Here is a 26,341-nt window from a genome sequence, read left to right as displayed (position 1 = left end):
GTATGTAAACTTCCGACTTCAACTGTAGGTGACAATGTTATGCAAACCATAAGCCGGGCTAACCCAACCCAAATCAACGGGGGGGGGGGGGGACGACGACGACGACGACGACAATTAACAAAGAGTGGTACATGAGTGGTACCGGATCCGGATAGGTTCCAGAACAAAACAGTCCAAAACAGAGAAGTGCAGGATCCTGTTCCGGCAAGATCTGGCTCAAATTAAGCACTGGGTTTATAGGTCTCGAATTTCTTGGGAACAGACATATTTTAAGATTGGGATGCCATGAAATAAAATTTTACATACGGTATTTGTCCTCCTTTCTGTAATCTGTTACATCTAAATACATTATCATAATAATAATTTTCTTCAATGTCTTTATCCGAGACAGAACCATTTAGCCATATTTTCAGAGAGAACCAGAATGTCTGGACACAAGTCCTATACCCAAATGTCAATTGTGTCCATTTTTTTTGTTATCATACTTGGCACATTTACATGCATTAGCCCAAGCCCCCTACAATATTTAAAGTCAGAGGGGGTATTCTGCTCATTCCCATAGGACCTAAAAGGCATACAGTACGGTCATCTGCAGTGATTTGTTGAGTGAGCTGAGACTTTGCCAAGGTCCCTGGCCAACCAGGTGAGAGCAGAGCAGACTGAGTATGACAGACATCCCTTAAAGTCGCTGGATGCAAGGGCTGGGGCGGGAACTGGGTGAGCAATGTTGGTAGAGCTCAGTCCACCCGGGTGAAGCTCCCTCCGAAGGAGTGGAGCTGCTGCAGGGGACCGGAGTGGCAGCCAATGCTCCATTCTGGGTGTGCACAGGAGGCCTTGGTGTGGCTCCTGTTGCATGGTTGGGGCTGCCATGGGGTGCAGGAGTGTCCCAAACCTGTCCTGCGGATGGAAGTAGGGAGGGTAACAAAAACTATCCTGGGAGGGAGGTTGTGAGAGGAATTGAGGAGGGTGGTGTGGAGAGCAGTGTAGCTGGCAAAGCTCCAAACTCTCAGAATATGAGGGCTGATTATGTGAGTGATCCATTGTGTGGACTGCATCATGTAGTGCACTACCCTCAACAATGTTTTGGTCTGGTAGAGCTCTAATGGGCAGGGTCTGGTTGTGCTGTGCTGTGATGGTCCGGGTCTGGTAGAGCTGTGCTGTGATGTGCCGGGTCTGGTTGTGCTGTACTGTGATGGCCCGGGTCTAGTAGAGCTGTGTTGTGATGTGCCGGGTCTGGTTGTGCTGTGCTGTGATGTGATGGCTCGGGTCTAGCAGAGCTATGCTGTGGTGGGCCTGGTCTTGTTGTGCTGTGCTGAGACGGGCTCGGCCTGGTAACATGGGAGGAAGGTTGTGGGAGGAATTGAAGAGGGAGTGTGGAGGTCAGTCTGGCCAGCTGTTCTCCAGTCTCTGTGAGGCACCACCACATGCAGATCTATTGGAGCGTCTGATTTGTCTCAGGAAGTTGCTGGCTGGTCTGCTGATCCTGTGGGGTGAGGTGGACTGGCCACCCAGAGAAACATTCTTAACGTCCTGGCGAAGTGTACATTATCATACAGACAGTCCAGAATAATGGTGGGCCAATTTTACATTTTGTCATTTAGCACAGTCCCAGAAGAGGCTCACATCTCTCCTCTGGAGCAGGGTGGACTTGGCCCCTGGCATCTGGGAAGGTGGTAGAGGCCCTTTCCATCACCCTCCTAAGTGATGTGGCCACCTTTTCCTGTTGAGCATGCAGGTCATTGTTTCCAGCATGTAAAATAATTGGTGAGCCAAGCTGGGCCACGGTCAGAAGCTCCATGGCTCTCTCAGATGGGGGCACCACTCTATTTAACACTAGAACTGCTAAAGCAGTAATTTTGACTGCTCTGGATTTGTATTTGTTATTACCCATTTAAGTCATGCCCCACACGGTCCTTGACATTTCTTAAATAAATATATATAGCACACCACCATTGTCAGAATCTTAATATCACAAACAGAACTGTAGTTATAACCAGTTTTAGGAAGGCAGGTTTACCCTCATTGCCACTCTCCTTTTCCCAACAGTAGGGCCTGCTCTGCTCCTTCTTCAGACAGTTGAAAATGCAGTGCCCAGCTGATAATAACCCTGACAATTGCCCCTAAATGAACCTAAACTATACTGAAACTATTCTGAACAAAAATATAAACGCAACATGTAAAGTGTTGATCCCATGTTTCATGAGCTTGAGTAAGTTGTTTTATAGAATTTGACAGTACATCCAACCGGCCTCACAACCGCAGACCATGTGTAACCACGCTAGCCCAGGATTTCCACATCCGTCATCTTCACTTGTGGGATCATCAGAAACCAGCCACCTGGACAGTTGATGAAACTGAGAAGTATTTTTGTCTGTAATAAAGCCCTTTTGTAGGGAAAAAAACAAATTCTGATTGGCTGGGCTTATGCCCTCCCAGGCCCACCCATGGCTGTGCCCCTGCTCAGTAATGCGAAATCCATAGATTAAGGCCTAATGAATGTATTTCAATTGACTGATTTCCTTACATGAACTGTAACTCAGTAAAAACTGTAACTCAGTAAAATCGTTGAAATTGTTGCACGTTGCGTTTATATTCTTGTCCAGTTCAACTTCACACAACAGATTCAATAAATTAAGTAAAGGATGATGGGGAGAATGGGGGAGTTGATGAGCAGGGGAAGTGAACGATGAATAATGTAATCACGAATTGTGAATAAAGAACAGGCGGCTGGCTATTCTATTGTATTGATCCATTCTAATTATAGGCCTAATCTTAAAATGGTATGTTACCTATATCAGTTCACCGAATCAAAGCACTCTTATCAGTCTACTCTGGCCTACTGGGAGTAGGCTACACAATGAGAGCGTGCGTAATTGTACATGCTGAACGGCTTTCACTATCTTCACATCACTGTCATTGGCGAACAAGTTGCTTGCAAAGAAAACAAGTCTGGCCTGCACCTTGAACAAAGTGAAACACCTGCACAGCCGGTACGGAAGAATGTCAAGACAACGACCAGTGGCGATTTTAGCATGTAAATCTTGGTGGGGCAAACCCATTTTTTTTTAATGCATGCCAGCAAAGCCACTACACAACACATTAATTGCACAACACCTTACCACTGCTACACCTGGGTATCAGTGGAGCCTTGTCTGGCAGTTCATTCAGCTTCATTTACTGACTTTAAAAAAAGATAGCAGATATGGCTGACTTGCTTAAACAAATGTGGTTTCTACTGACAATTGAGATGTACAAACTATAGCATAAGGGGGTGACAAGTGGAAAAGAGGCAATCCGTCATTTTGATTGAGACATCAATGAGCAATATAGGACGGATGTAGTCAAAATAACTGTTTGTACAACACTTTTGAAATGTACAGCGACATAATTCAGAACATGGGCCATTCTTACAGTATTCTCCCTGTACACCAAGTCAGAACCGTAAGAAAAATAAAGGGGCATGTTTTTATTTTACCGTTATTTAACTAGGCAAGTCAGTTAAGAACAAATTCTTATTTTCAATGACGGCCTGGGAAAAGTGGGTTAACTGCCTTGTTCAGGGGCAGAATGACAGATTTCTACCTTGTCAGCTCCGGGATTCAATCTAGCAACCTTTTGTTTACTGGTCCAACACTCTAACCACTAGGCTACCTGCAGTCACTGAAAGCTCTTACAATATTCTATGATTAAATTTCTCTAAAAAAGGTTATAGGCTACATGTGCGCCACCAAGTCAGAACAGTAGGCAAAATTAAGAGGGGAAAATAGACCAATGACCTTGAGCCTCCTTGGATGGGCACTTCTATGGCAGCACCTAAGGGGCTTGAATTTTCGAGTTTTACTCTTAGATTTGGCGGTGACGTAGTCTCCCCATGAGTGACAAATATAAAATATATTGGATTTGTTTATCACTTTTTTGGTTACTAGATGATTCCATATGTGTTATTTCATAGTTTTGATGTCTTCACTATTATTCTACAATGTAGAAAATAGTAAAAATAAAGAAAAACCCTTGAATGAGTAGGTGTGTCCAAACTTTTGACTGGTACTGTATAATAACTGGTTATAAAGTGGTGGAATTGTCCTTTAAGTATGTAGTGATATCTGACCACAGTGGGAATTCTGCACCAACCAACAAGGGAAAACCCACCATCTCCAACCACTACTGGAGAGACCGCTAGGGTTTTACCAAAACCACTTGCAACATGTTGTGGCATGTCAGGCTCAGACATACTTCTGTGGTTGAATGGATAGTGTTTTTCATTGCTGTGAACTGAAACAATTTGTTAAGTCACATGTACTGTGATGTGACAGGAAAATGAGGCCAGAGATGATGCTTGTGCAAGTTGACCTGCTTCTGCTCATCACAGGACCCTCAGTTGCCACTGCAGACCCCCTTCTATTGACCACTATAGTTTGATAGCAGTAGTATGTTTGAAAAGCCACCTTGGTCTAAGTGTTTCAAGTGTTTGAGCTAGCAGATGTGGTGTGGTGCACACCTCATAGAGGTTGAAGACATTTTGGCTGTCTTGAAAACATGAAACTTGAAATCCCCTCTATGGCTGCTGGGAAGTCCACCATGATGTTGTTGTCATCATAGCTCAACAAGATGCTGCACCTGTTATGAACTTGAGAATTGACAGGGCTACCTGGGTTAACCTCATTGCATGATTTTGCAAAGAAAAGTCAAGTTCATGTTTACTCCCATGTCATGTGTAAATGCATACATTGGAAACCTTGGTAGCATGTTTAAATTAAAATTGTATTTTTAAAATGTGAATAACCAAATAAAAAGAGATGGATTCAATCCTGTCACGTTCTGACCTTTATTTCCTTTGTTTTGTCTTTATTTAGTATGGTCAGGGCGTGAGTTGGGGTGGGCAGTCTATGTTTGTTTTTCTATGTTGGGTTTTGTGTTCAGCCTAGTATGGTTCTCAATCAGAGGCAGGTGTCATTAGTTGTCTCTGATTGAGAATCATACTTAGGTAGCCTGGGTTTCACTGTTGGTTTGTGGGTGTTTTTTTTCCGTGTGAGTGTTTGTCGCCACACGGTACTGTTTCGGTTTTCATTACATCGTTTATTGTTTTGTATTTCAGTATGTTTTTAATAAATCATCACGAACACTTACCATGCTGCATCTTGGTCCGATCCTTACTCCTCCTCAGACGAAGAGGAGATCTGCCGTTAAAAATCCAGTTAATGGATTTAAGGTACATTGGCTAAATAAGGACCAGCTACCACTCAGATGTCGCTGTTGTCAAAGATTCCAGTCATCTTTACATTTTCTGTCAAATTTATTGAGACTTTTTATTATTCTTTTTTTTTATATTAACTTACAGGAGGAGCTCCTGTGGCCTCTGCTTGTTGCTCCCGATGCTGTTGGGGAGTTTAACCCTGTTCAACACCCGGACTCAGGTCTGTCTACCGTTCCTCTCAGTGCAACAGTTAGCACTTTAGTTCACTGGGTTTAGAAATGTATAGCTCTACCTAATGCTGGAAAGAGAAACAACCGTAATTTAGGCAATTCAATGCATGATTTCCATAGGCAACTTGGGCTATTTCAAAAGCACAGTTAGAGTATATACCTATTTTTACTCTAATTTAGGGCTATAGAACACAGTAGCGGTGCATGGGTAAAAATCACCAGGGCAGCCAATCCAGAAAAATAAATATATTACAACGTATGTGTTGTGATAATTGTGTTTGCTCTATAACCTGTTAGTTCATATGCCTTGACACCATGATATTTAGGCCTAAAGCCAAGAATATAAGAATAAATTCAACCATGTTTCATTACAAAACCAGAGAGCAACATCTGTCCAGTGAAGTCCACAAAACATATTTCATGTAACAAACAGTTACATGACCTACAGCATTGTCAAGCAAGGTCATGTTTCTGACATTTTCAGACTACTAAACAGCTATTGATTTAGAGAGTTACTGCAAGTAGCAAAGAAAACAGGAACTGCCTCCACTGTTCGTGCACAATTTCAGCTTTAACATTTCAACATCATCTAATCATCTATGCTTAGTCCAATACAGTAACTAAAAGATAACAAAACAAATTTAGTCCAATCAACGTAAGCTAAATATGTCCATGGTATGGATGTTGACTCACCCTACTTGTAAAGAAATGCCATCCTCCTTTTTCATGTTGCCTAAACGGTCTATGACTGTCATACAGTACACACTTTTTGTTTTTGTTGACCTCGGCTACCTGGCTAAAATTCTTGCTCGCTAGCCTAACTTCCTTCCATGGACAACGATACACCAGGCCAGTTAGTTAACATTAGCATACATCCTATGTTGAACCTCCATCCTCTCAGGCCATGGCACAATATATGAGTTCATGGTTAGATCAGAATCGCTGTTATAATCATTGGCCAGTATGGAGAATTAAGCAAAACCATAAGTCCAAATCCCTATTTCCAGAGGGATGATTTTTAGCTAGCTAGCTAGCTAACCACCGGAGGACAACAGCACAACGAGATGCAACAATTCAAGTATTTTCCTGTCAATTATGACATTTGGCTTATGATGTAATTGGTCAGAAGCCAAATCCAAACTGGCTTCCCTTGAGACTTTTTTTGATGGTGCGCCAGGACCATTCACAGCTGAGCTCACTCAGTTTAGTTAAATACTGATTGGCTATTATTTTTTAAATTATTATCAATGGAGGCCAAATGCTTGCTGGATACTCTTGCATTCAATGCTACGGGCGGTAACAATGTCATGCCGTCTGGTCAGAAAGAGCATCAGATACGCTACACATACAGAGACAGAGGGGCTCTGTTTCGCTCTCTCGGATGCTTTAACTGGAGAGATACATTCAGCCTCTCGCAAATTGAAGGATGTGTGAAACACAGAGAGATTAAATATACATCCATTTTGTATGTTTTTTTTTTCTTGGGCAGTTTTTGGGGGAAGCCTGGCTTCCATTGGCCTCCATGAATACAAGCAACTGGTAGAACGTGTTTTAACCCTTAGCTGCTGCTGGGGAATGAATGGCCTAAATCAGGGGTGTCAAACATGCATATATATATATACAGTTGCAGCCAAATAAACTCTGCAAAAACGTCCCTTTTTCAGGACCCTGTCTTTCAAAGATAATTCATAAAAATCCACAACTTCACAGATCTTCATTGTAAAGGGTTTCAACACTGTTTCCCATGCTTGTTCAATGAACCATAAACAATTCATGAACATGCACCTGTGGAACGGTCGTTAAGACACTAACAGCTTACAGGCAGTAGGCAATAAAGGGCACAGTTATGAAAACTTAGGACATTAAAGAGGCCTTTCTACTGACTCTGAAAACACCAAAAGAAAGATGCCCAGGATCCCTGCCCATCTGCATGAACGTGCCTTAGGCATGCTGCAAAAAGGCATAAGGACTGCAGATGTGGCCAGGGCAATACATTCCAATGTCCGTACTGTGAGACTCCTAAGACAGCGCTACAGGGAGACAGGACGGACAGCTGATTGTCCTCACAGTGGCAAACCACGTGTAACAACACCTGCACAGGATCAGTACATCCGAACATCACACCTGCGGGACAGGTACAGGATGGCAAAAACAACTGCCTGAGTTACACCAGGAACACACAATCCCTCCAGTGCTCAGACTGTCCTCAATAGGCTGAGAGAGGCTCGACTGAGGCCTTGTAGGCCTGTTGTAATGCAGGTCCTCACCAGACATCACCGGCAACAATGTCGCCTATGGGCACAAACCCACCGTCAATGGACCAGACAGGACTGGCAAAAAGTGCTCTTTACTGACGAGTCGCGGTTTTGTCTCACCGGATTCGCGTTTATCTTCAAAGGAATGAGCGTCACACTGAGGTCTGTACTCTGGAGCGAGATCGATTCTGAGGTGGAGGGTCCGTCATGGTCTGGGGCGGTGTGTCACAGCATCATCGGACTGAGCTTGTCAGTGCAGGCAATCTCAACGCTGTGCATTACAGGCAAGACATCCTCCTCCCTCATGTGGTACCCTTCCTGCAGGCTCATCCTGACATGACCCTCCAGCATGACAGTGCCACCAGCCATAATGCTCGTTCTGTGTGTGATTTTCTGCAAGACAGGAATGTCAGTGTTCTGCCATGGCCAGTGAAGAGCCCGGATCTCAATCCCATTGTGCACGTGTGGGACCTGTTGGATCGGAGAATGAGGGCTAGGGCCATTTCCCCCAGAAATGTCCGGGAACTTGCAGGTGCCTTGGTGGAAGAGTGGGGTAACATCTCACAGCAAGAACTGGCAAATCTGGTGCAGTCCATGAGGAGGAGATGCACTGCAGTACTTATTAATGCAGCTGGTAGCCACACCAGATACTCCCCCCCCCCTTTGTTCAGGGACACATGTCTGTTGAACTGGTTCAGTTTATGTCTCAGTTGTTGAATCTTGTTATGTTCATACAAATATTTACACATGTTAAGTTTGCTGAAAATATACGCAGTTGACAGTGAGAGGACATTTTAGAGAGGATGTTTTAGAGTTTATATTGTCACCCTTGCACTTTTCTTAGATAATTCCCTATAACTTGACATTGAAAACAACTTTTGGTCTCCACACCTTGTCATTAGATTTTCAACATTGCAGAACCAATTTTATATTTGTAAACTTCTGTTTAGAATTTTTATCTAGAATATAAAGTAAAATGGCAAGGAGAAACCTATTGGCACACTGGTGCTAGTACTTGGTTGCACAGCCTTCAGCACTCTTTTGTAAATCTTGAACATTTGAGGTGTGCCCTCCCTTGGATGTAATTCAGATCTGGACTCTTTGCTGGCCATTCCAGAACAGTCCCATATTTATTCTTGAACCATTCCTGTGTGCTTTTTGACGGGTGTTTGGGGTCGTTGTCCTGCTGGAAGACCCACCACCTTCAAAGGACACAAAGTTTTTGTACACTGGTATGAACTTTGAACTCCAAAACACCTGATTTCATGATGCCTTCCACACATTTAAGGTCCCCGGTACCAGGGGCAGCAAAGCAACTCCACAACATTATCAAACCTCACCCATGTTTGATTATATGATGGCGCCGGAGGAGATGGCTGCCGTTTTACAGGCTCCGAACCAATTGTGCTATTGGGGGTGTTTTTTTTTTCTTCATGTTATTTGTAACAGCTTCTGGATATCAGGACAACGATTACCCTCCTCGTACTGGACAAAGTTTTATTTATTTTCATTAACGAGTTGAACGTGAAGGATTTACTTCACCCGACAATGCTCAAATCCCTGTCATTCACATGAAGAAGAGACAGGGACGTAGGTCGGGGTGACTTGTAAGGATCCGATGGCGTGTGAGTAATCAATCCCTCTACCATCAGTCCTATTAGCCAACGTCCAATCATTGGATAATAAAATGGATGAGCGCCGATCAAGACTATCCTACCAAGGGGACATTAAAAACGGTAATATCTTATGTTTCATCAGCAAGACAGAACAGCTGCCTCCGGTAAGACAAGGGCTGGCGGTCTGGGTCTATTTGTAACTAACAGCTGGTGCACAAAAGGAAGTCTCAAGGCTTTGCTCGCCTGAGGTAGAGTATCTCATAATAAACTGTAGACCACACTATTTACAAAGAGATTTTTCATCTATATACACTGCTCAAAAAAATAAAGGGAACACTAAAATAACACATCCTACATCTGAATGATGAAATATTCGTATTAAATACGTTTTTCTTTACATAGTTGAATGTGCTGACAACAAAATCACACCAAAATTATCAATGGAAATCAAATTTAGCAATCCATGGAGGTCTGGATTTGGAGTCACACTCAAAATTAAAGTGGAAAACCACACTACAGGCTGATCCAACTTTGATGGAATGTCCTTAAAACGAGTCAAAATGAGGCTCAGTAGTGCGTGTGTGGCCTCCCTACAACGCCTGGGCATGCTCCTGATGAGGTGGCGGATGGTCTCCTGAGGGATCTCCTCCCAGACCTAGACTAAAGCATCCGCCAACTCCTGGACAGTCTGTGGTGCAACGTGGCGTTGGTGGATGGAGCGAGACATGATGTCCCAGATGTGCTCAATTGGATTCAGGTCTGGGGAACGTGCATAGTCCATAGCATCAATGCCTTCCTCTTGCAGGAACTGCTGACACACTCCAGCCACATGAGGTCTGCATTGTCTTGCATTAGGAGGAACCCAGGGCCAACCGCACCAGCATATGGTCTCACAAGGGGTCTGAGGATCTCATCTTGGTACCTAATGGCAGTCAGGCTACCTCTGGCGAGCACATGGAGGGCTGTGCGGCCCCCCAAAGAAATGCCACTCCACACCATGCCTGACCCACCGCCAAACCGGTCATGCTGGAGGATGTTGCAGGCAGCAGAATGTTCTTCACGGCGTCTCCAGACTCTGTCACGTCTGTCACGTGCTCAGTGTGAACCTGCTTTCATCTGTGAAGAGCACAGGGCGCCAGTGGCGAATTTGCCAATCTTGGTGTTCTCTGGCAAATGACAAACGTCCTGCACGGTGTTGGGCTGTAAGCACAACCCCCACCTGTGGATGTTGGGCCCTCATACCACCCTCATGGAGTCTTTTTCTGACCGTTTGAGCAGACACATGCACATTTGTGGCCTGCTGGAGGTCATTTTTCAGGGCTCTGGCAGTGCTCCTCCTTGCACAAAGGCGGAGGTAGCGGTCCTGCTCCTGGGTTGTTGCGCTCCTACGGCCTCCCCCACATCTCCTGATGTACTGGCCTGTCTCCTGGTAGCGCCTCCATGCTCTGGACACTACGCTGACAGACACAGCAAACCTTCTTGCCACAGCTCACATTGATGTGCCATTCTGGATGAGCTGCACTACCTGAACCACTTGTGTGGGTTGTAGACTCCGTCTCTTGCTACCACTAGAGTGAAAGCACCGCCAGCATTCAAAAGTGACCAAAACATCAGCCAGGAAGCATAGGAACTGAGAAATGGTCTGTGGTTACCACCTGCAGAACCACTCCTTTATTGGGGGTGTCTTGCTAATTGCCTATAATTTCCACCTGTTGTCTATTCCATTTGCACAACAGCATGTGACATTTATTGTCAATCAGTGTTGCTTCCTAAGCGGACAGTTTGATTTCACAGAAGTGTGATTGACTTGGAGTTACATTGTGTTGTTTAAGTGTTCCCTTTATTTTTTTGAGCAGTGTATATTTCGTAGCTATTTATTTACCACCATAAACCAATGCTGGCACTAAGACAGCACTCAAAGAGCTGTATAAGGCCATAAGCAAACAAGAAAATGCTCATCCAGAGGTGGCGCTCCTAGTGGCCGGGGACATTAATGCAAGGAAACTTAAATCCATTTTACCTCATTTCTACCATCATGTTAAATGTGAAACCAGAGGAAAAAAAACTCTAGACCACCTTTACTCCACAGACAGAGATGTGTTCAAAGCTCTCCCTCGCCCTCCATTTGGCAAACCTTACCTTAACTCTATCCTCCTATTCCTGCTTTCAAGCGAAAATGTAAGCAGGAAGTACCAGTGACTCGCTCAATAAGGAAGTGGTCAGATGACGCAGCTGCTAAGCTACAGGACTGTTTTGCTACCACAGACTGGAACATGTTCCGGGGTTCTTCCGATGACATTGAGGAGTACACCACGTCAGTTACTGGCTTCATCAATAAGTGCATAGATGACGTCATCCCCACAGTGACCATACGTACCCCAACCAGAAGCCATGGATTACAGACAACATCCGCACTGAGCTGAAGGGTAGAGCTGCCGCTTTCAAGGATTGGGACTCGAACCGGGATGGTTATAAGAAATCCCGCTATGCCCTCAGACAAACCATCAAACAAGCAAAGCGTCAATACAGGACTAAGATTGAATCGTACTACACCGGCTCCAACGCTCGTCGGAAGTGGCAAGGCTTACAAACTATTATAGACACAAGCCTACTAGATGAGCTAAATAACTTCCATGCTCGCTTCGAGGAAGGAACACGGAGGCATGCATGAGAACATCTGCTGCTACAAATGACTGTGTGATCACAGTAAGTAGGACCTTTAAACAGGTCAACATTCACAAATCTGCGGGCCCAGACGGATTACCAGGATGTGTACTCTGAGCATGCGCTAACCAACTGGTAAGTGTCTTCACTGACATTTTTAACCTGTCCCTGACTGAGTCTGTAATACCAACATGCTTCAAGCAGACCACCATATTCCCTGTGCCCAAGAACACCAAGGTAACCTGCCTAAATGACTACCGACCCGTAGGACTCACGTCTGTAGCCATAAAGGGCTTTGAAAGGCTGGTCATGGCTCACATCAACACCATTATTTCAGAAACCATAGACCCAATTTGCATACTGCCCCAACAGATCCACAGATGATGCAATTTATATGGCACTCCACACTGCCCTTTCACACCTGGACAAAAGGAATACCTACATGAAAATGCTATTCATTGACTACAGCTCAGTGTTCAACACCATAGTGCCCTCAACTCATCAATAAACTAAGGACCCTGGGACTTAAACACCTCCCTCTGGAACTGGATCCCGGACTTCCTGACAGGCTGCCCCCAGGTGGTAAGGGTAGGTAACAACACATCTGCCATAATGATTCTCAACACGGGTGCGTACTCAGTCCCCTCCTGTATTCCCTGTTCACCTATGACTGCATGGCCAAGCACGAATCCAACACCAACATAATAAGTTTTCCTACGACACAACAGTGGTAGGCCTGATCACTGACAACGATGAGACCGCCTATAAGGAGGAGGTCAGAAACCTGGCAGTGTGGTGCCAGGATAACAACCCCTCTCTCAACGTGATCAAGATAAAGGAGATAATCGTGGACTACAAGAAAAGGAGGACCGAGCACACCCGCATTCTCATCAACGGGGCTGTAGTGGAGCAGGTTGAGAGCTTCCTTTGTGTCCACATCCCCAACAAACTAACATGGTCCAAGCATACCAAGACAGTCATGAAGAGGGAATGACAAAGCTTTTCCCCTCAGGAAACTGAAAAGATTTGGCATGGGTCCTCAGATCCTCAACAAGTTCTACAGCTGCGCCATCGAGAGCATCCTGACTGGTTGCATCACCGCCTGGTATGGCAACTGCACAGCCTCCAACCGCAAGGCACTACAGAGGGTAGTGTGTACGGCCCAGTACATCACTGGGGCCAAGCTTCCTGCCATCCAGGACTTCTATACCAGGCGGCTCCTTAATTATTTGTGCAAAGCTGTCATCAAGGCAAAGGGTGGCTACTTTGAAGAATCTCAAATATAAAATATATTTGTATTTGTTTTACAGTTTTTTGGTTACTACATTATCTCATATTTGTTATTTCATCGTTTTGATGTCTTCACTATTATTCTACAATGTAGAAAATAGTCAAACATAAATAAAAACCCTTGAATGTATAGGTGTGTCCAGACAGCAAAAAATAAAATATATTTTGAGTGCGACACTCCAGACCTCGGTGTGGACCGAGTGTGTTTGCAGGGAAACATGTATGGACACCTCTGGCCTTAATTGTCTTTGTTATTCAAATGTACTCAAAATAATCAGTGTCAGAACACAAATACAGTATTAGTTATTTAATATGCTCACATTCAATTCAATGTTTTTGATAAAATACAAAATACCAAAAGCAACAGCAATTTCATTACCGTTTCAAGCAATTTAATCTCATTGTGAGATACTTATTTTTGATATAATAAAATGCATAGTTTGGTGTAATGGATGAGATATAGCTTTGAGAGCAACCCATTTTAAATATATATAGTATACAAACATACAACTAGGTTCAGGTGAATAAATAAAGAAATGTTAAAACATCAATGAATAACTGCATGGATGTCTTTTTTACACTAGGTGGCACCAAAGCAGCTTTCTTGTGGGAATTAAATAATTATTTAGCATGAGTAGAATAACACCATTTCATAAATAAATATTAAATAAATATTATTATTATTATTAAATATAATTAGAACTTAATCAATATGATCATTTCTCTTGTTTTGTTTTTCTTTTGAGTGGCAGTCCACAGGTACATATATGAAATGATATATGATTTGATATTGTACCTGTAAACCCCCCCCCAACAACATAATGACAAAACAAATATAATCTTGGCCACAAAAATCAAATAACAAAATGCATAGAATAGTAGGATGGCCGGAATGGCCATAGCCATGTCTCTGATGTGTTCACAGAGTAGTGTCTTCTACACATTCCCGTCTTTTCCCACACTTTGTTCCAGTCATATCCTCACACCAGTCTATTCATAGCCTGAAAATCATATTTTTTTTGTAGTTAGCACACTGCACACACGACCACCATTTTCTCTCATTGAAGTGTAGATGTTGTTGTTAAAAGTCTGACTTATTCATAATAACCGGTTACCTTTTGAAGAAGAGATTCCAACTGTTTTACAAATTCCCTGCTGTCCTTCATTGGGTAGGAATCACATCCTTGGCAGACTTTGTTCTGATGGATTAAAGGAACACGGAAAATGTTAACTTAGTTGGCCCACACAATTTAACTTTTTAAAAGTTCAAATACAAATTTGAAGTTACTCTTAGATTTGGACTGAAAATAGGCCTAGTAAAGTAACTACTACCCCTAACTTACTTTCCACATTCTTTACATAATTCTTATGTGATTATGTTTAATAATGATAACGCTATTAATGTCATTTGGAAAATAATGGCAAGGCTCACCTCTCTCTCCTCCCGACTGCAGGAGTCCACACCTCTAAACTAAAAACAGAACAAAGCAACATGTTCATACTTTGCCACAATCTTGCCATGTACATTTCTAAATATTAGGAACACCGGCTCTTTCCATGACACAGGCTGATCAGGTGAATCGAGATGAACACTATGATCCCTTATTGATGTAACAAGTTAAAGAAGGATTTTTAAGCCTCGATAACATTTTGACATGGATGTGTGCCATTCAGAGGGTGAATGGACAAGACTTAAGTGTCTTTGAACAGGGTATGGTAGTCGGTGCCAGGCGCACCGGTTTGTGTCAAGAACTGCAACGCTGCTGGGTTTTTCACGCTCAACAGTTTCCCGTGTGTATCAAGAATGGTCCAGCACCCAAAGGACACCCAACCAAATTTACACAACTGTGGGAAGCATTGGAGTCAAATGGGCCAGCATCCCTGTGGAATGCTTTCGACATCTTGTTGAGTCCATGAATTGTGAATTGAAACTGTTCTGAGAGCAAAAAAAGGGGGGGGGGGTGCGCAACTCAATATTAGGAAGGTGTTGTTAATGTTGTGTTCAACTCAATGTACATTATTCACATGTTTTCTGAAGTGACTCACAGTCAGTGGGCTGAGGTTTTTGATAACTTTGCGCTGCAATTTCTTTTGTTTGGCATTGAGACTAGGTACCATCTTCCGGAAGCACTCCAAGGCAGATAGGAAACAGCATTCCTGTAAAAAAGCAAAATGACACACTAAATGATGGATGTTGGATAAAAACAAGACTGCTTATTTTACACTAATGAAACAAGTTGAGTGTCTTTTTGATACCTTTTCACACTCACATGAAAACATTGTAATGTGGAATGAGAACCACTGGAGAGAGCTTTTGAGCATATTTGAGCATATTTCATTGACCTGAACCTCAACCAGAATTCATACAATATTTCCAGTTCATAACAGCTAAATGTATTCTATTGAGCCACACACAACACCTGATTCCCATATAACAAAATGACCCGCTCTCAAGTATGATACTCCACAGAGACCTAGTTAAGTCGTAATAACTTTTCTTACAATTTATATCACTTTTAAAAATTATTTATTAATTTAGCAGACGCTCTTATCCAGAGTGACTTGCAGGAGCAATAAGGATTAAGTGCCTTGCGCAAGGGTACATGGACAGATTTTTCACCTAGTTAACTCTGGGATTCGAACAGGCGACTATTTGGTTACCGGCCCAACGCACTTAACCGCTAGGCTACCCTCCACCCTATATGAATGGTCTTATCATTTCCTACAAAACTGTGACTCACAAGTCATATTCTGTTTATCAGAGTAAGACTTTCTCATTCTACTCACTAGCAGGTCCAAACCCAGAACAAAGCCAAAGTGATCAAGAAACAATGTTTCCACCAACGTATCTAATACAGAAAAATGTCTTTCCCCGCTTCACTGAGATTAGGTAGATGTTTTCACTGTTTTCACTTGCTGCCTGTTTCCAGTTTCCCCACGTTGACTGGGCGTTTCACAGAACAGATAGAAAATTACCTCTCTCTTTGACGTGACAACACATTTTCCAGGTTGAGGCTTTCGTTTGCCTCTACCATTAGGCAATGATATTTTCCCCATGCTGTGGGCCTCAAACTCTTGAGTTCTCAAACAATAACTGACCAACGTTAGTTAGACGGCTAGGGTACAAACGAGAGCATGGCAACCTTTTGATCAAGCGTTCACCCCGGGGAATATTGGTAACAGACTGGTTCCATGGTATACTCATGAATTATTTGGTCCAGTTTAGGACAACCATGTTCAACTAACTTCAAGATATAGTCAAACATTTTCTGAAGCAGTAGCACAGTTTGTCTCTCGGGTAAAAGCCACAGAGACGTGAGTGCGATTACTCATCACATTTCTCCTAAATGTGCACAAGTAACTCCAAGAGACATGGAGATCACTTTCACGTTGACTCATTCATGCACAGAACTCTGACAAAAACACATGCCAAACTGGATTGACTGTTAGTGCAAACTGATAAATAGCTGAAAGAAATACTCCTCTTTTATCAAGTGGATGTTTTCTTAAGTTACATCTATAACGGGGTTTTTTTGTTGATGAAAGAGTGATTCTGACGAGTGTGTGGCCCGCTACTCGCTACAATCATCTCATGTTAACACTGTAAATGTACTCCACCTACTAAGATAAAACATATATTTTTTAATTAGGTAGACTGTCCATTAAAGTAATTGTCCAGTGTTTCCAGATTTCTATGAAACATTACCTATAATTAATTACAATGAGTGAAATAGTGTCCTTCCCCCTTTTTAAAATGAAGTATATTAAAAGCACTTTTTCTGTGTTGGAATGGTGGTGAGTGTATGCATGTCATTACAAATATTTGTGAGTAGATCGCTGGTTGGCCAGATAACAACATGATTTGGGTATGAGTTAGTATGATATGAACTTTTTAAAAGTGACAGTTAGTTTCAAGTAATTCACATATTGTCAAATCTATTGGCCCTACCCATGCTAGTAATTTAGCTGAAACTCTTTGTAGTTCCACAACTTCATTTTGCTTAAAAAATAAGTAATAAGGTGCACTTTTCCTTTATTTAATGACAAAAGGATTACTGAACATATTCATACAAATGAGACTATATTAAACTATTAAAGTATTAAAGTATTTACTAATTATTGGTGATATAAACAATTAACTATACACATAATTTATGCAACTCTATTACAAATGTAATTGCTTTATACTATTGATGATTATATATATATTTTTAAGATCATTATTTCTTGACCTCACAAGACCCCATTCGCCGGCTATGGTACTAGCGTGCTACATTATGCGATATACAGTACAGTAGGTGTGAGAGCAAGACTAATAGCAACCACCACAACAGAGGTCATTCCTTGTCTGTGAGTTTTCTGACAATGATTATTTTGCTTGTAGAGTAAATAAGGTATAGTAGATTTTCTTTCGAAAAATCGCTTACCTCTATATCCAGGGTAGGAGTATTCAACATCATGCCGTTGTGCTGCAAGAACAACAACAAAAACAGAGGTGTTGGTACTGAGGTTGCATCTCATATCAACCCCCCCCCCCCCCAAAAAAATAGAGGGGTGAGAAATTGTGGTAATACTTTCTATGAACCATTTACAGCCTTCATAAATGTAAAAAGACGCATTGCATCACAAAGTTAGTATAATGCATAATAAAACATGCTATGATCATTAGTAAAAGCTCATGGTTTCTTGCAAGAACCCATCAAATACATAAGCGCTGACAACGCATAAGCTTCGGAAAAGGTGTCCAATAAATTGCAGATTGACCTACCGCCACACTTTTGTTTAGTTGTCTTAACTCCTTTAGTACTTCAGTCAGCTTCATTGTTCTCTCGACCTTGTCGACATTCGCCAAAACACAACAGGTGATGGCTAGGAGACAACAAACAAGCAGCTTCATCTTTTCTTAACCTGCTTTAACGATGGCACAAATTACCCAAAGGATGCTGTTCAAAACGTTGACTGGTAATGTGGACAGGTGTTTTAACTTACCTATATATTTGTCCGTCAGGACACAGGAAAACCACGTTTGAGAGATTGGAAAACTGCTGAAAGTATGAATGAATGAGTAATGACTTTTTCTTTTCCACTGGCCACTACGTGAGCTCAGAGTTGTGCCTGCGTGGGGCGTAGGGATGCAAGTGCGTGAACGAAAACATACTTTCTGCACACAAGGCAGGAAACTACAGAGCACCACTAGTTCCCATTTTCACTTTGAATCAGAGGACCTATAGCTGGCTATACATTATGTACCATTGGTGACAACCTGAACGTACAAAACATTATGAACACCTGCACTTTCCTTGACTAACCAGATGAATCCAGGTGAAAGCTATGAAACCTTATTGATGTCACTTTTTAAATCCACTTCAAGCAGTGTAGATGAAGGGGAAGAGACAGGTTAAATAAGGATTTTCAAGCCTAGAGACAATTGAGACATGGATTGTGTATGTGTGCCATTGAGGGTGAAAGGGCGAGACAAAAGATTGAAGTGCCTTTGAAGGGAGTATGGTAGTAGGTGCCAGGCGCACCGGTTTATGTGAAGAACTGCAAAGCTGCTGGATTTTTTTTATGCTCAAGTTTTTGGTGTTTATTAAGAATGGTCCACCACCCAAAGGACATCCAGCCAACTCCGACACAATTGTGGGAAGCATTGGAGTCAACAAGGGCCAGCATCCCTGCGGAACGCTTTAGACGCCTTGTAGAGATGCCCTGACAGATTGAGGCTGTTCTGAGGGGAAAATGAGGGGTAGGGGGATGCAACTCAATATTAGGAAGGTGTCCTTAATGTTTTGTGCCCTCAGTGTATCTACAGACACACCAAAGAGATATTTGTGTGTGTGTGTGGTTGGCTTCCTACACAAACATAACCTGTAAGAACAACAGGAAATTCTTTGAAGGACTACAGCAATGACAGTACAAAGGCCAAGGGCCCTTCGCAATATTTCCCTCTTCTGGGAGGATATCCTTTTGCACCAAAACAGAAAGGAACCCTTGAAACCAAATTCCGGTGACTCCCACCTGAAACCTATCCCGAGACTGCGACCGGCTGTTAATTACTCCTGAAACCTAATTAAAATTAAACTTATATGAATTCAGTTTCTGCCCTTATAGTATTGCTCATTTTGGGAATTGTACAATATTTGTAAATTGTGGGGAAATTCTGCATCAGTCTCAAACTAACAATGGAATAGGTACCAGTCAAAACTGGAGACGGAGCTTTGCAGGAGACCGTTGATTTCAATTAAAGACAGTGGGTGTTGGTGATGGGTGTGGGAGATGTTACCAGTGTGTGTAGGTCCCTAGCTAAAGTTCAGCAGCAACAGTATTTTTTACTATGTATTGTTATCTGTAATGATTGCATCTTTAGGTTGGTGTTGTGGTTCGCTGAATCATAGACTCACTAGTCAATGAAGATGAATAGCAAGTAATGAAAGTAGTCTTAAAACATCTGCGGTGGCTGAGTGTATGTCAAAACTGTAATTATAATCTATCTAGGGCACTTAATTCATACATTTGAAATGGAACAAATACACAGAGTATACAAAACATTACGAACACCTGCTCTTTCCATGACATAGACTGACTAGGTGTAATCCAGGGGAAAGCTATGATCCGTTATTGATGTCAGTTGTTAAATCCACTTCCATCAGTGTAGATGAAGGAGAGGAGACAGGTGAAAGAAGGATTTATAAGCCTAGAGACAATTGAGACATGGACTGTGTATGTGTGCCATTCAGAGGTAGAATGTGCGAGACAAAATATTTGAGTACCTTTGAACAGGTTATGGTAGTGGGTGCCAGGCGCAGCAGTTTGAGTGTGTCAAGAACTGCAAAGCTGCTGGGGTTCCCCCACTCAACAGTTTCCTGTGTGTATCAAGAATGGTCCACCACTCAAAGGACATCCAGCCAACTTGACACAAGTGTGAAAAGCATTGGAGTCAACATACAGTAGGCCAGCATCCCGGTGGAACGCTTTTGACACCTTGCAGAGTCCATGCCACTACGAATTGAGGATGTTCTGAGGGCTTAAAGGGGTGCAACTTGTCTGGTCACAAATCATACCTTTTCATTTGATAATCAAAAAGGGGGAAAAGTAATTTTAATGAACACTGTTTTCCATTATCTTAGCGCTACTTTTAACACTTCACGTGTTCTTTTTAACCTCTGTGTCATCTTATTTAATTATTTTATTCCAAACAGTGTCATAATAATTCCCTTTTGGGGGGGGGGGGGGATCCTCCCCATGATTTCATTTGATATAACCTCTCGTGTTAGTCAGACAGGAAGCAGTGTAGTGTCCAAGTGTACTTAACCCGGTTTCTGCAGCGTCAGCATTCTTAGTTTACCTAAGGAGTTCCATCCTGTCACGGAGCGGAAGCTATACTACTGGCTTCTATCTTGAGAGGAGGAAGTGAGCTTGTGACAGATTAGAGATAACTCCTCCTTCTCTGTCTCCCTGGTCATTGTTTCAGCATAGAGGAAATAGTGGGTGGGGACTGTGCCTACGAGCTGTGAAGCAGCGAACACTAGTACTACACACAGTGTCACCGTATAGGGGAAAGGCCCTCACGAGCCTCCCTTATCATCCTGCGGTAAGGTGTATCTCTGTGGAACTGGCTATTCCATTACTAAAGGAGTCTGAGAGTTGGTTATGACACATGGAAGGGATTTGTGTCCTCAGGTAGATGTGAGACGAATCAGAACTTTCCTTGTCCAGTCATATACCAATACGACCTGGTGTGATCGTGTGGGATATGCCTGTGCGAGCCATTTGGCATTGAGGAAAGGTTGGTGTCGGGGAGAACTCTGTCACTGTGAAATCAGAAAGGGAGAGTTGTTTGCTGTGGTGTTAAACACAGTGGAAGACATGTGGCTAAATTACAGCTGTACAGATATGGTATGGTTCCTTAACTGTGATAATAAACTAAATAATGATCTACTTTAATGTTTTAATATTTTATTTTCTGATAGTTCACGTTCAATAAACAATCAACATTTGGGGTTAGTATACAGTGCATTCAGAAAGTATTCCGACCCATTCACTTTTTCCACATTTTGTTACGTTACAGCCTTATTCTAAAATAGATTTTTAAAAATCCTTATCAATCTACATACAATAACCCATAATGACAAAGCAAAAACAGTTTATTTACATTTTTCTGTAGATGTATAAAACAGAAATAGCTTATTTACATAACTATTCAGACCCTTTGCTATGAGACCCGAATTTGAGTTCAGGTGCATCCTGTTTCCATTGATCATCCTTGAGATGTTTCTACTGGATTGGAGTCCACCTGAGGTAATTTCAATTGATTGGACATGATTTGGAAAGGCACACACCTGTCTACAGTATATAAGGACCCACAGTTGACAGGTCATGTCAGAGCAAAAACCAAGCCACGAGGTGGAAGGAATTGTCATAGAGTCCGAGACAGGAAGCCGGAAGCCACTCCTCAGTAAAATGCACAACAGCCCGCTTGGAGTTTGCCAAAAGGCACCTAAAGACTCTCAGACCATGAGAAACAAAATTCTCTGGTCTGATGAAACCAAGATTGAAATTTTTGGCCTGAATGCCAAGCGTCACGTCTGGAGGAAACCTGGCACCATCCCTACTACGGTGAAGCTTGGTGGTGGCATCATTCTGTGGGAATGTTTTTCAGTGGCAGGGACTTTGAGACGAGAGCAAAATACAGAGAAAGATCCTTGATGAAAACCTGCTCCAGAGTGCTCAGGACTTCAGACTGGGGCGAAGGTTCACCTTCCAACAGGACAATGACCCTAAGCACACAGCCAAAACAACGCAGTAGTGACTTTGGGACAAGTGTCTGAATGTCATTGTGGCCCAACCAAAGCCTGGATTTGAACCCGATCGAACATCTCTGGAGAGACCTGAAAATAGCTGTGCATTGATGCTCCCCATCCAACCTGACAGAGCTTGAGAGGATCTGCAGAGAAGAATGGGCACCCCAAATACAGGTGTGCTAGGCTTGTAGCGTCCTACCCAGGAAGACTCGAGGCTGTAATCGCTGCCAAAGATGCTTTAACAAAGTACAGGGTCTGAATACTTATGTAAATGTGATATTTTTTATATATTTGCTATTTTTTTAAACTGTTTTTGCTTTGTCATTATGGGTTATTATGTATAGATTGATGAGGAAAAACATCTAATTTAATCAATTTTATAATAAAGATGTAACGCATCAATGTGGGAAAAGTCAAGGGGTCTGAATACTTCCCGAATGCACGGTACCATTTTCTTTTCAAAAGAATACCATCATGTCTGTGTATTGACAAATGAATTCAAAATACAACTGTAATGTTCTTTTTCCAGGGATAACATGTTTTGTAATCTGTTATTATCAGGTGCTTTTATGTAATCTGCCGGGGACTACAGATGGAAATTAGAGGTTAGCTAAATCTGGTTCAACGCATCATTTCTCAGTTTTCTGAGACTTATATTTTAGTTGTAAATTGTCCCTATACAAGTAAAAGTATACAATTTTATCCCTGAAGGGAGGGTATAAAATAAGTGACCTGCTACTGAGAAATATTAAGTACCACTTTCTTGACAATCGACCCTTTGATGGTAAAATAATTGTAAATGTTATTTATTGTTTGAGCTTTATATCGACTAAAGACTAAGTAAATTAGTTTATGGTAGATTTAAGCAACCTTAAGCCTAATAAAATCTAACAGCTAAAATCAACCGTTCCAAATTTGAAGTTTAAATCAATGGAATTCACTGCAATTCTTTTTTTTTTTTTTTATGTATATCGGTTGCATTGGTTAATCATATCATTGGACGAGGACCGGCTGTTTCATCATCTTCTAAATAATGATCATTCATGAAATACAAAACACTCGATTGTGACAGATACTCTGAACACCCACCTACGGTGTTGATATTTCCAACACTGCGGTCTCCTCGCTGTAGAGTGTTAATAAGCATTTCCGGAGGGGCTGACGATAACTCTCAACACACTGGGCATGTAGCCAAGTTGATTGTTTATTTGTTTCTTTTGTTATGAATACTCTGAAAAGAGAAAATTGTCACGGTTTGAAACATTTGATTCAATTAAATAACAGGACTATGCAATCTGGAACTGTGTTGGTTAAAGGTGGTGCTTTTAGGATGATTCAAAATGAGAAAACAGAACAACAAATTGACAATAATACGGTAAGTATACATGCAGGAAGAAGAAAGGCCGTGGGTGGGGGATCGCCTCTGTTGGTCCTCCACATCAAAAGGGAACCATTGATTCAACCCATTGTTGTGACAATGTCAATCTGTTACTGTAAAATTTAACTCAGTAACATATGCATTTATTGACATAATAGGCACATTCGAGTGCCCCCAAAAAGGTTATCAAGATGAAGGCTTGCTTGACTAAGATCAAATCTGAAAGACAAACATATTTAAAATAAATAAAACATTTGACCTGAAACAAATTGTATTACTTTGAATAAGTAGAAGTAACAGGGTCTACTACAGCCTACCTTGTTTGATCACATATTGTTGTTATTTTCCTTTATGCTCAACAGTGTCAACTTCTTTTCACCCTAAACTGAACATTCATAAATTACATGTATAGAATATTTGTGATGATTTGTGATATTATAAAAAATATTATATGAACACGTGTCCTAAAATTGTTATGCTTCCTTTTACTTACTGTAATCTGATTTTTCTTATGTTTTATTGTGAAAGGAAAGGGTGAAATTCACACAGTTTAAACAACAACATCCATAAGAAATCCATCATGGGAGACTCTTTTTTTAAAAAAAATTTAAATTAATAGCTGGATTATGTTGTATGTTTTAATTCTGTAATGTATTGATTGTTGCTGCCTTCTTGGCCAGGTCTCCCTTGAAAAAGAGACTCTGGGTCTCAATCGGCTTTTTCCTGGTTAAATAAAGGTAAAAAAAAAAAAAAATGAAACATTGATAAACCTTTATTGATTTAAAGATTTATATTAATAGAATATTTCATAATTGTTCAACCTCTTGCAAAAGTGGTTTGATAAACACCTCAAACTACACTGAATTCTACCGATTTACAATTCCAAATCTGTTTCTAAATACTTTAATTCAGCAATTTTAATATTTTCAGAATAACGATAAATCTCCAATGTCTTAATACAGAGCTTGTAAATAACCATTAAAATCACCTGGCGCCCTTCAAGAATATCACATACAGTACTTTCTATTTAAAAGACTTAACTCAGCTACTCTAGGAGGTTCAAATAGAGATGTACATACCATTAAGGTAATCAACCTTCGTAAACCTCAACCAAGACCAATGTGATCTCTTTCACTTGAACTTATGCTTAGACCATTGATTAAATAATGGCACCTTCTAAATAGTCATAGCAATGACACATACTTGACCTTTGGAGTCAACGGCTACCATCTTTAACAAGCAAAGATGAAAGGGCATTAAGAGCTTTGGTAATTGGTCGATTTATGGGAATAGAGCAAAAGCAGCCTGGGTGTGGGAGTATTTCAACAAATGAAGACAAGTTTTCTGAACAGATCTTCAAGCACAAGAATAGGGGAATAACACTCAATGGGGGGCTGAGTTCAACCAGCCTTGTGTATCGACAGTATAGTGGTTCTCGCCAGGGGTGTTAAGGCTGCTTTCAAGATGTTTACCGTCTAATACTAGCTATTTGGCCTATATCTCCATTTATCCACTAACTAGACCATGGTAATGGCCATGGTAACTGTTCACTAAACACTAGACAGTGATGTTTCCTTTCTCAATCTCACCTTGGTCAAGTTGAGAAAGTGGACTGACTAATTCGACTCATGGACCTATTTCTGAAAATGTGATATTCTCTGCTGGTTTGTTATACATTTAGGTTACTTGATTAATACACATAATTAGAGCACATAATTAGATCCTAGGTACATTTCCTAAGATATACTATGGTGCTGTGAGAATGTATTCAACTTCTTCCACATTTTGTTGTTTCAAAATAGATGGAAAAAACCCATCTACACACAATACCCCATAACGACAAAGTGAAAACGTGTTTTTAGAAATGTTTGCAAATTTATTAAATAGGCAATACTTTGTAGAAGCATATTTGGCAGCGATTACAGCTGTGAGTCTTTCTGGGTAAGTCTCTAAGAGCTTTCCACACCCATTATTTTCAAAATTATTCAAACTGTCAAATTGGTTTTTCATCATTGATAGACAACCATTGTCAGGTCTTACCATAGATGTTCAAGTAGATTTAAGTCAAAACTGTAACTACGCCACTCAGGAACATTCACATTCTTCTTGGTAAGCAACTCCAGTGTAGATTGGCCTTGTTTTTTAGGTTATTGTCCTGCTGAAAGGTGAATCCATCTCCCAGGGTCTAGTGACTGAACCTGGTTTTACTCTTTTGCTTGTGCTTAGCTCCATTCGGTTTCTTTTTTATCCTGGAAAACTCCTTAACGATTACAAGCATACCCATAACATGATGCAGCCACCACTATGCTTGAAAATATTGAGAGTGGTACACAGTAATGTGTTGTATTGGATTTTCCCCAAACATAACACTTTTTATTCAGGACAAATAAATTTATTCCTTTGCCACATTTTTTGCAGTATAACATTGTGCCATATAGCCTTGTGACAAAGGATGATTCAAAATCAGGGTGCATGTTTTTGAATATTTGTATTCTGTACAGACTTCGTTCTTTTCACTGTCAGTTTAGTATTGGGGAGTAACTACAATTTTGTTGATCCATTCTTAGTTTTCTCATATCACAGCCATTAAACTCTGTACCTGTTTTAAAGTCACCATTGGCCTCATATTGAAATGAGCCGTTCCTTGTTCTCCGACAACTGAGTTAGGAAGGACGCCACCCTACACCATCCAAAGTGTAATTAATAATTACAGCATGCTCTAAGGGATATTCAATGTTTTTTATTTATATATTATTTGAAAGCCTTTGGAAAACCTCCCTGGTCTTTGTGGTTGAATCTGTGTTGGAAATTCACGGCTCGACTGAGGGACCTTACAGAAATTGTATGTGTGTACAGAGATGAGGTAGTCATTACAAAAATCTTGTCAAACACTATTATCAACATAAGCAGATA

At 41.4% G+C, this 26,341-nt stretch overlaps 1 protein-coding gene and 1 long non-coding RNA gene across 2 annotated transcripts in view; one reads left to right on the top strand and one right to left on the bottom strand.

The window, feature by feature from the left end:
• Window positions 1-8,341, top strand: part of LOC149971800 (uncharacterized) — a 48,104-nt gene extending 39,763 nt beyond the window's left edge. Inside the window, exons 2-3 of the long non-coding RNA XR_016491678.1 lie at window positions 5,096-5,209; window positions 5,339-8,341. This is a non-coding gene — a long non-coding RNA (uncharacterized LOC149971800). The remainder of the gene's footprint in view (window positions 1-5,095; window positions 5,210-5,338) is intronic.
• A 5,580-nt stretch (window positions 8,342-13,921) lies between these two features.
• Window positions 13,922-18,212, bottom strand: LOC110505089 (uncharacterized). The gene is made up of 6 exons (XM_036970130.2): window positions 18,018-18,212; window positions 17,677-17,718; window positions 15,296-15,406; window positions 14,682-14,720; window positions 14,365-14,448; window positions 13,922-14,250 (listed from the first exon to the last, which is right to left on the bottom strand). Exons 1-6 carry the CDS (start codon window positions 18,144-18,146, stop codon window positions 14,230-14,232), a joined length of 426 nt encoding a protein of 141 aa, XP_036826025.1. The 5' UTR covers window positions 18,147-18,212; the 3' UTR covers window positions 13,922-14,229.
• Window positions 18,213-26,341: the final 8,129 nt, after the last annotated feature.

This window comes from Oncorhynchus mykiss, chromosome 25 (assembly GCF_057628025.1).
Source record: "Oncorhynchus mykiss isolate SJ-2025 chromosome 25, ASM5762802v1, whole genome shotgun sequence".
Taxonomy (NCBI): Eukaryota; Metazoa; Chordata; class Actinopteri; order Salmoniformes; family Salmonidae; genus Oncorhynchus; species Oncorhynchus mykiss.
This window is presented reverse-complemented; position numbering and strand designations above follow the sequence as displayed.